Raw genomic sequence first — 10,827 nt, 5'->3', positions numbered from 1 at the left:
TCACAGATTAGTTTGAGCGTTGATGGTAATGTTGTCGCAAAGCGCGATGTTAGGAACAATAAGGTCCTTGGTTTCGCTTAAAGTAACCATCTCTATTGCCTTTAATGAGGTAGAGGCTGTGGATTTGGATGAAGTAGGGCCTGTCAGGTTAATGGAGTGTGATGATGATTCAATAATGTAGGAATCGTCTTGATTTTCTTTTTCTTATTGGGGCCAATATATGTTTGGTGTACTTTCTCGTGCACATTCGTGATACAATCACAACAACAATGAAGAAATAGATAAAGAAAGAGAGTTCATTATTACACCTTCATTGTATATGCAAACAGAGTTATTACATGAATTAATGAGAATTGAACATGACGCGTTATATGATAATAACGTCAAAAATCTCTTCTTATACCTCTTTTGACTGTTGAACAGAACAGTTCAATAAGGTTTACGAAGCATGAATAAGGAAGGTAAGCATGTAGTTTTACAGCAGCGATTTTAAGTCAAGTTTTGAACTTTATCCACTATAAAATAGCAGCGGTTACCTATAACCAGGTAACGATCCTTCATCCTATTTTGATTCAATATCTTCATACATTACTCAAGGGAATGACCATTACGCGTACCTACTCTAGCATTTACATCGACATTTTCCTCTTCACCGTCTTCCCTCTTTCTCTTTTTAGAACCAGCAGCTTCTTTCTGAGCAGCCTTTGATTTACGCAGGGTTAAATCAATTACCCCTTTTCCGCAAATAGTACCAATTATAGTCATCATGATACCTATGCACGAAGAAAGTGGTGTCTTTGAACTTCTTCCTTGTTTTGATCGACCAAAGTTTCGACGAATATGCACATTGAAGCCTGCATCATTGGTAAAAACACAGTTATTTTCTCAACCCATGCTTTTATATGCTTTCCATTCTAGAACTCTTTCTTTGCGAAGATTGTGATTGTTAGGAGCTGTTCTTGCAGTTAAAGCTTGCTCCAGTTTTCGGCGTTAATGACGAACTAGATGTTTGTGAAGACAATAATGATGGTCCGCAAAATTTGAGTAAAGCAAATCTTCTGAGTTACACAGTTCTTTTATTTATATATAAAAGACAAGGTTGGATCTCGAATAAGCTCAATGCCAGCAAATCATGTTTTGCCTTTTTTTTTATACAAGGTGTACAGGATGGCTCTTGTACCGTTTAAACAATAAATAGTAAACAGCCTATTCTTCTTTGATTTATAATGACCCTTTTTTGTTCTTAAAACGTAAATAACGCCCTTCGTTTTGGGCCGAGAGTTTTATTATTACACAGCCATTCTCGATTTATCATGTAGGAAAATCATACAACTACGATCCTATTACACAATTTCATTTTTTTATCTCTTTGTATTATATATTTAACGTTATTTCGTCTTTTTTTTTCTTTCTTCTTCTTCTATGGGATTCAATGTTCAAATACGTCTTGACCTTCCACAAGAACTCTATGATCATATCATTTCTTACCTAGATCGATGCGATATGTATCAATTTTGTCTTGTAAGCAAAGCTTGGTATTCTTTCTGGTCGCCTTATCTGTATAGGAATGTTACATTAACTGGCTTCAATAAGCGATATGATCTCGAAACATACTTTCCACGTCGTTTGGGGCAATACGTGAAAGAAATAGAGATTTCATGCGCAGGAACCATAACCTCGGGAACTTATAGAAACCTAAAAATACTGACCAATTATTGTCCAAACGTTGAAATCCTCGTGTGTTATGGCAGCGATTTACCTATTGAATGGTGGTTAATATTTCAACATGTACTGCGCGAGGGCCATATGTGGCACAAAATACGTGAAATTCCAGAGCCAACGATTCTCACCAGGGACATGGAGCTATACTACCAATCCGCGGACCTTGTTAGAGACAGTTTACAATCTATATATCTTGCTGGTCCAGATGATAGGTGTGTTGTGGCTCAGGATGTCAAAAGATTTGCGACATATAAGAATCTGCGACAGGTTACAGTGCTCGCTCAGAAAGGATTTACAACAATTGAAGATTTTGAATTGTTATTCAGGTACACCGACCATTTGACACACATGACCATAGATTGGACCAAATCCGTACCTTGTGAAGAATGGACACAGGCGTGTACAATAAACGATAAGCAACCTTCTCAGAACGCTCAGCCATGTCCTTCAGTGAAACAACTCATTCTTCATCTCCATCCAGATTGTTGCCTAGACTGTTACTTTCCTCTATTGGATTATTTCTGTACAAAGTTTATTGGACTCAAAGTAATATTTATTGCAAATTTCATAGAAAGCATTCACTTTTCATCTCTAAAGACAAAAGCAGAGATAGTTACAGAATGTGGTTCAATAAAGGATCGAGATATCTAGAATCATCCTTTCTCATATGACCCCATTTGCCTTATTCAGGTTCACAACCGTACTGAAAAAAGCAAAGCCCCTGGTATAACAACATACGCCCCTTCGGCAAATGATTTATATTTAAGGCTTTGAGCCAAATGTATGTTTTGGTTTATTCATATTGTATTTGTTAAGAATATCTTATGTTAATGGAGGGTAAACCTCTTTGACGACAGCACCTTCATCAGACATGATCAAGATACTTAATTTGTCAATCTTGTTCTCGAATAGTGCCTTTAGATCCTTTTCATAATTACCAACCAGGGCGTTGCCTTCTGTTACGCTGATATAATCAAAGACTCCATTTAAGCCAGTATAACCATCCTTCCAGAACTTTGCATGCTTGAATTCCCGCAAACGAGCATACACCTTTACATAAGCGCCAGCTAAAGGTCGCTTTGTCTTATTGCACATCACTCTGACAATACCAAACGATTCTGCAACATGAACATTAAGGCTATTTGCATAGTAAGCACTGGATCTTTGAATACGGTTAGTTGTTGTCACTGCATTGTCTGTGAAAGAATCTGCTGTCACTTCAATCAGCACATTCTTGCTCCCACTCTTCAAAGACACTCTTGAAGTCTGAATTGCTTGGATTTGTCCGGCACCGATCATATCAAAGTCTCCATCATCATCATTACCTTCTTGACACTCTGTCGACTGGCCATTCAATTCAATCGTTTCCGTAAGCAAAGGCTTGACCCACTTGAAGCTGTCATGCTCTACCGCGTCGTTCATAAAAGGATTTGAAGAGAACATCACTTCAATATTCATTTCATAATAGCGTATATTTGCCGATTTAATGTTTGCATGCTGAATAACAAGTTCATTACTGCTTGAGTCAATGGTAAATTCAAGAATAGGATGGGATTGGACAGAGGCTGTAAGGGAAGAGCTCTGGGTGGATGTACCCTGTTCAATTTCGCGAACAAATTCTCGTAATTCATCAAACATAATGCGCCATCTTTCAATGCCAAAATCTCTGTATTTCTCGAGTATCTCTTTGATAGAAGCAAGATCCAGCTCGATGAGGGAATGGTTGTCTGTGATCGGAATACGAGTTTTCAAATAAGCGTTCAAATAATCCACCTGTATCGCGTGATGCTTTTCTGCTTGTTCAAGATCAATTCGTGAAAAGACTGTATGAGCATCGCCTATGCGATTCTGAAGGATCAGGTAGTGGGTTAAAATAATTAAGTCGGTCGTTGAAGGTGATGAGCTTCGTTCACACAAGTAATCTAAGAACTTGTTGTACTTTTGGTAAAATTCTTGGTTCAAGACTTCATGCTTTGATGGCTGAAGAGGATGTGCACGCGCATTGACGAGGGGGAAGTAATCATATATGGTAGCATACGGATCGTTAACTGATACCAGAGGACATTCAAATATTTGACCAGACTTGCGTAGCAGCTCATCATACTGGAATAGCAACAAATCCTTGATAGCATCCGTAAAGCGATGATAGAGAGCGTACTTCCAAAGATCCCTAGAGTAAAAATAACGGGTACGAGATAGAATATCAAATACCTGTCTTGCAAAGTTTGCATCCGTCATTCTCCAGTTGATCAAACTGAGATCAAGCTTTTCCAATCGCTTATGGCTTGATAGGAAAGAGAGAACCTCGGCATTGGTGCCATGGAAGGCAGTAGTTGGCCAAAACAATGTATTTGCAGCAGAGGTGTTATCGTTAGAGTTTACATTCCTGTTAATTACATTCAATTCAGCAGTCGTTGTCTTTGTCACAAAAGACTGTGCTTGTCTTTTTACTAAAGCTGTTATTGGTGCCGTCGCAAACTTTCCTGCAGCAGGGAAGTAAAAGGTTCCGACCACTGCACGCCAGGTACTATAAGGCATGATGTAGACAGACTTGGAACAGCGGTATCCCATAAACTGGACAGGGACAGAACCAGTAGGAGCTTGATAACTAACTTCACATTGTACAGGAGCAGATGAAATGTTGCTTATTATCAAGTGACACCCGTATTCTGTTTGCGGTTCTAGCGACATCTTATGGGGATCAACCTTGATGCATTCATCTGAGTCAGGACTTACAGAGTGCTCGTATACAAAGAATTCTTGATGAATCACGAGCGAGTCTAGCTGCGTTTCATCAGCTACTTCTTTTAATTGTCGATAAAGAACCATCAGACCGAACGTGTTCTCTGCTTGTATCGTAACTTCTTTTCCAGTTTGGCTTAACAATTCTGCACGTTGGCTGTTAAAAGGCAAGTCCATCAGAGCCAGTACCCAAAGCATCTCTGTTGTATGATCAAGACAGTATACAAAGTTGGTGGATAAAAAGGAGCCTTTACTTTCAAGATAATCGATCCAGAATTGCTTCACATTGAGCGGAGCATTAGCTTCATAATATCCAGCTTCTATCCATTCCGTAGTCGGCTTCACAAACTCATACTTCACTTTCTTTTGTGCTTGTAACTCTTTGGATTTCATACGTAATTCCTCTCTCATCTTTGCTAGCTCTGGATCAAGGCCTTCGTCAACAGGACCGTTACTTGAGGTCTGTTCTGCAATTACTTCCTCCCTATGTTGCTTTATCGATAATGCTTGTCTCATAGCACTTCTAGCAGAAGACGATGCAGCGCTTCCAAAGGCTACTGGAGCAGAAGCAGAGTAACAAGGGGAGACGATAGCGTTTACGTAAGGGTCAGCTGCATAAGACATATCAGCATAGCCTATATCATCGTCTTCATCATCTTCATCCATTGGATCAAAGTTTTCGTCGGTCTGGGCAGCCGCAAGAATTTTCTCGTAAATCTTGTCTGCCCTATCGACTTGTTGACGTTCATCTATGCTGTCTTTAAATATCTTGATAACAGATTGCAAAAATTCTTGGGATTGTGTGGTAGCAAGCAGCGCTTTTTCGGCTGTATTCAACTTGGAAAACAGATACATGTTTTGACTATACATTGAGAGGTCATGTTCAAGTAGATACAAGTCAATGAATGATTTCTCAACTTTGCTCTATCGATTAGATAAAAAGTTAGATAGAGAAAAGCGTGAAAGTCATTTTTTCTGTATTTACCTTGATAGAGGGCCTCACGACCTTGTTAAAGAAACCTATGTCTTTTCGTTTCAACCAAACGTTGAGTTCATGACAAACATGGTCTGAATAAAACTTTGACTTTTCTTTAAAGCTATACGTTGGCCACTTGTTTAAGAACCCAAACGTTTGACAAAATAAATCGCCTTCGGATGAAATGGATTTGATGATAGTAAATATATCATCTACTGAGGCCACGGTCACATAGTCTCGCGTGTCCAAAGTAATAGATTCTGCAGGTGCAAGCGTAGAAAAGGTTTTGGATTGTACAAGGCAAAGACTGTCATTTTGACGAATGTCCCTGAACTTGAGATCGACATCTTGAGGTAACTTGACTTGCTTATAAACAGCTTGATCACCAGAGATGATAGCATATTCAATGGTAGCGCCCCCGCAACTAACTAGGTCACGCTTTATACGAATGGTGCCAGAACTAGGGTCTACAGGTACAAAGAGCAAGGGTGATACATTATCCAAAAATGCCAATGGATTCTTATTTTCTGGGGTAAAGCTATCAGAGCAACCTCTGTACATAGCTCTGACACAATCTCTTTCCGCAATATTTTCTGAAGCCATTTGAAACTGGCATTCCGTAAACTGTTTTCTTGCCTGTTGTAACTCTCGGGAAGAAGATGTAGTCGAGGAGTGTTCCTATGGTAATAAAGCATAAGGGCACGAATGATTGCATATTAGAACTAGTGCTATTACCTTGGGATTGATCAGTAATGAAGGATGAGTCAAGTTGCTGCCAACCCATTTCTTAAGCTTCTTTCTGTTCAAGATATACTGATACTCTTCTCCAATTTGCATACCTTGCAAGAATATTGACCTTGTTTTCAAAGACCTGTCGTGCTGAATCAAAGGTTTTGAATTTTTAATGTCCAAATCTGCGTCCTGTAAACCATAACTAAGTTGAGGTACAAATGCGTTTGTAGTAACGATAGCAAAGGTATTTGAGCTCCAGTTTTCAAGCTGAAGGGATATATTATCAGTATCATGAGTAACTGAAGATACCAAAAGTGGACGTTGCAAGGCAATGCCGTTCTCACGTATGCTTGATCTTTTTCCTACAACCCAATTTGACCAAAGCCTGTCATTTGGTTTGCTTACGCTTTGAGCCACAGAACAGCTGATGCTTCTTTCCTTGGAGCAGTCAGTATAGATCTTGTATTCGCCTTCGGCAAGTCCTGAGATGGTGACATAGCCATTTTCTTTCTTTAACTTGTCATAGCTTTCCAATAAGCAGCTATATATAAATTAAAAGCGTCAGTTTTTGTATAGTAGTAATTGCTTTGGGAATACTTTACTTGTGGTAGCCAACTCTGTAGATGGACACATCCTCACCGACTATTTTAAAAGGCTTATTTGCTTCAACGCAGATGGATTCAGGAAGAGCGTATATAAAGTCCTTCGATAACACATGCCATATGGACTCTCCACATTTCACGGATTCAATATCAGAGAGATCACCAAGTAAGATCTTTCCTTCTTCATCAGCTTGAAGAGAAACGGAGACTGTCATGGCTACAAACTTGTGCTTAAACTCCAGATAGATTTCTTTTCCGTGCTTTGGCTCGCCATTTGCTCCAAGAACATAAATGCAGTATTGATCATCAACGGTTTTTCTGAGAAGAATGTTGATGGGTAAAGCTTCATTGTAGCTAAAGTATTGCTCATAAGTCTCCGAGACCGTTGTAACTGTGTCATCCAAAGCTTTTACTTTGACTTCCAAAGTTGCTTGTATTCTTTGGACTATATAATAACTATGTTAGACAATATATTAATGAGTGATATAACTTACATTGCTCAGGCACGGTAAAATCAAATAAGCTGGGCTTATCAAGAGATGTGACCACTTTGGACGTTGTTGTCTTGATATCATTTGCATTCCAGCATTCTATATTTAACGACGCGCTTTCAAAAGCTGAATAAGGCTGGTCATTCATTGTAAGTTTTGGAATCACAGCAATCTTTACGATACAATCATTATTAGTATTGGCTATGTATGTCATTAGTAGTTGCTTACCGTTGCTTTTTTGTTAAAGCTGACCATTTCACGATTGATATAGAATGTAGCTTTGAGGTTGTACGTCTCGACAGCCTGAGAAAACTCTGCAGGTTCGGAAAAGCCATCTTCCGTAGATATAAGTGTCATTTGACCAACTATTGGAGATTTATTCATGGTCAAATAAGGGATCAAAATGTTGTCCGATTCATCAGCCTATGAAGAAGGTATAGATGAGCGACACATTCATCCTGTCTTCCTTGTTTTACCTCATAAAATTGATTGTTGAACCAAATTTTTGCTTTGTTGATAAAGTTTCCATCTTCATCCATAACCTTGATGAGATGACCTCCTACAATATCTTGACTTATATGCTTCAGATATCCCTATTATCTGATATTAATAAACAAAACGCGTAAAGCAGATGCGTGTCTTTAACCTTTTGTACAATAGCGCGGCACTGACAATCTCCGCCTACAAATTCAATAACCCAAAGTCCTCTTCCATTGAATATTTCAGGAGCAAGGCCATCGTTACCAAAAATAACTTCATGCTGTGTTATCAAGAGAGAGGACTTTTGATCAATATCAATGTCTTTTTCCCAATTAGGACACAGACCGTCAAGATTAATCTTGTCAAATAAAAAGGCTTCATTGTCAGTCTTCACGTGCGACCTCCAATAGTTCTCCGTGTCAATCTGGAATACACGAATGGATAAACGGGGAATGTTCTTCGCATTGACATGCATGACAATTGAATCTTGTGGCCGTCTCTTGACAGAACGGAAACAAGTGGAAGGGCTGAAACTCAAGAGAGTCTTTTGTGTAAGGGCGTCGTATTCATATGCACCAAGGATTTTGATACATTCTTCGGTATAGTCATGGCTGTCTGGTATTACCGTCAGCTTAATTTTTGCAAGCATTTTAGAAATGCGATCATAGTCATCATGAGAAGCGTAGAGCTCAGTCGCATAGGTAAGCTTGTTTTGAGCTACAAGCACGGTAAAGTATGCCTCCAAAAGGTTGTAATGGTCTTCCGTAGAGATTTCAACATACTCAAAGAGGGGTAATGCCACATCAAAGCTTGTTTGTTGTGGTGAGCTTTTTTGGAAACGAGAAGGAATAGGGGATCTTGTTTCCTCAAGCTTCATGTTGCGAACATCTAGATACCTACGATGACAGTGAGACTATGTTTGTCAATACATGGAGGGTACTTACTCTACTAGTTTATCTTGATCGCATGTCTGTCTCACAACATCAATTCGGAGTCTGTGGAACAATACTGCGCTTTTTAATTTGAAGAATAAGTTTGGTAATTTGTTGACAAATTCTGCTGCTTGATCAAGGTAGTTTCGTAAAATATCCTCATCATCGTCCCAATCAGAGGCAGAACGGTGATAGTAAGCATATGGTGCTAGTCTTTTAAGGTACGCTTGAACATATTTTTTTTCCCAAAGAATGTCAGGCATTCTTTCAGCTATTTCGTTCAGTTGTTTCAGGGTAAAATTGTCATACCGCATTGCGATTGGTTGCCACTCAGATTGCTTGTCACTCCAAAAATCGATAAGTACGTTCATAAAAGAAGGATAATCCTCCGTAGGGTATCTCAGGATCATATCAAACAGACGCGCCTTTTGTTCCTTTGTCAAATTATTTTCCTTCTCCATCAATGATACAACAACTGGAATGGCCTGTGACTTGATCTGCATGTTTTCATGCTTTGATAATTCAGCCTTTAATAGATTTTCAGTATTGATCAAGCTAGGATCCAATTTGGAGGGTAGCTTGCGAGTGACAGGTTCTTCCGTCTGATGACCTTGCTGTTGAGATTGCTCAGGTTGCTTTGTTGTCAGGTCCAACTCGAGGCCAAGTTCCATTTTGATGAACTCGGTTGATTCAAGTACATTGATAGGATAGGTTAACAAGCGAAAGCGCGTATTGAGCTCATTATAACGTGTACTGTTGAAGGGAAATTTTTTCAATTTTTCAGTCATTTGGTCCATCAAGGTTTTTTCGACATCTGTTGGACTTCTTATGGCCAAAGGGTCCTTTTGCTTCATAGCTTCATCATGAATTTTTTGAAGTATAACCAGTCCCTGGAAGTAGTGTACTTCGTCAGGATGGACACTGCCCGAGTACCTTTTCAAGACATCTTCTCTATCAGAGATAGGAGCAATTGCAAATGCTTCTTTGAGGGGTGTTACAAATGGCATATCCTTGAATATTTTATAGAAAGGAAAGAAAGAATACGGCACTATTTATAGTTTATTAAACTGTGGCGCTGTTTTATGCACTTTTTAGACCCTGTTACTTACCCTATTTAGCACTCCGTCTTTAACAAATTTGGTGGTTCAACCGAGTCTTGGCAATAATTGCTCTCTTTCTTTCTCTCTTTATTACAGCTTTATTTACAGTTATTAAATCATCCACAACATACCAGCATCAAAAATATATTAACATATAAAACAATAACAGTTTATTAGCAGTTTTAAAAAGGTTAAGCCTTATAGGAACAAAGTGCATGACTAAAGTACATAGATTATGTCCAGGCCCACTTTAACAGCATAAAGTACGACAAACAATGTATATCCGGGCCGAAATTCATTTGACATGCAAGGACATAAAAAAAGCCTCCAACCTTGAGAACAGGTTTACTACAGCATTATGTCCTATGATCTTTGCATGTATGTTGTAGAGTTTGTTAGAATACATGATCTTATTGGCTATAATATTATTCTATTTCTTGTAGACTTTTATAGTTAGAATCGACATTATGCTGTGTTACTATTGTTATCAAACATCACAGATGGATTAGTGTCTGTCTGTTACCTTTCTAGTTTTCCCAGGAACTTTCATCTTTTCTATTGCAAACCTGTAAACATTACTCTGTATACTTTCATTATCAGAGTCCGTTTAACACAATGATGTCAGTTCATCGATGGCTACATATAGTTCTCAGAATGGTGTAACTAGCCACTTTTTAATATATCTCTCATAAGTGAAAAATAGTATGCTGATGATCAGTAGATTGTATACTGTGTCTACACTATCTTGATTACATCAGGCCAATTAGCCTCTTCTTTCATTCTTACTCTGATAAAGAAGAAGGTAAAATTCATTGGTCAAGGACATTTTGACAAATTATTCGCATACTGATTGAAAAATGATAGTTTCTGACAACAGATAATAATAAAAGAAACAACAAGAAGGATGAATAAAGAAATGCTAGTAAATCAGTTACATGTTATTTATAAGAAGAGCCTCTTTTCTCAAAAAGACAGGATTTATTATCTTTTAAACAATAAAGAAAAGGCTGATAATCAACTAAAGTGTCATTGTTGCTAATAATTTATATA

General features: G+C 38.4%; 3 protein-coding genes across 3 annotated transcripts; 1 reads left to right on the top strand and 2 right to left on the bottom strand.

Annotated features, from left to right (window-relative positions):
• RHIMIDRAFT_242026 (uncharacterized protein) lies at positions 1–765 on the bottom strand (the record flags this gene model as incomplete). The annotated part of the gene is made up of 2 exons (XM_023609699.1): positions 1–203; positions 618–765. 2 exons carry the CDS (start codon positions 763–765, stop codon positions 1–3), a joined length of 351 nt encoding a protein of 116 aa, XP_023461782.1.
• Positions 766–1,422: 657 nt separating this feature from the next.
• On the top strand, positions 1,423–2,373 carry RHIMIDRAFT_242025 (uncharacterized protein; the record flags this gene model as incomplete). Its single annotated transcript, XM_023609698.1, has 1 exon — positions 1,423–2,373. One exon carries the CDS (start codon positions 1,423–1,425, stop codon positions 2,371–2,373), a length of 951 nt encoding a protein of 316 aa, XP_023461781.1.
• Positions 2,374–2,544: 171 nt separating this feature from the next.
• RHIMIDRAFT_248088 (uncharacterized protein) lies at positions 2,545–9,684 on the bottom strand (the record flags this gene model as incomplete). Its single annotated transcript, XM_023610480.1, has 9 exons — positions 2,545–5,388; positions 5,450–6,118; positions 6,176–6,713; positions 6,775–7,219; positions 7,269–7,437; positions 7,494–7,688; positions 7,742–7,858; positions 7,912–8,641; positions 8,690–9,684. The coding sequence occupies 9 exons, from the start codon at positions 9,682–9,684 to the stop codon at positions 2,545–2,547; spliced, it is 6,702 nt and encodes a 2,233-aa protein (XP_023461780.1).
• Positions 9,685–10,827: the final 1,143 nt, after the last annotated feature.

Source organism: Rhizopus microsporus, assembly GCF_002708625.1.
Source record: "Rhizopus microsporus ATCC 52813 unplaced genomic scaffold scaffold_27, whole genome shotgun sequence".
NCBI classification, from domain to species: domain Eukaryota; kingdom Fungi; phylum Mucoromycota; class Mucoromycetes; order Mucorales; family Rhizopodaceae; genus Rhizopus; species Rhizopus microsporus.
Note: the sequence above shows the minus strand (reverse complement) of the source record. Positions and strands in the feature narration are given on the sequence as shown.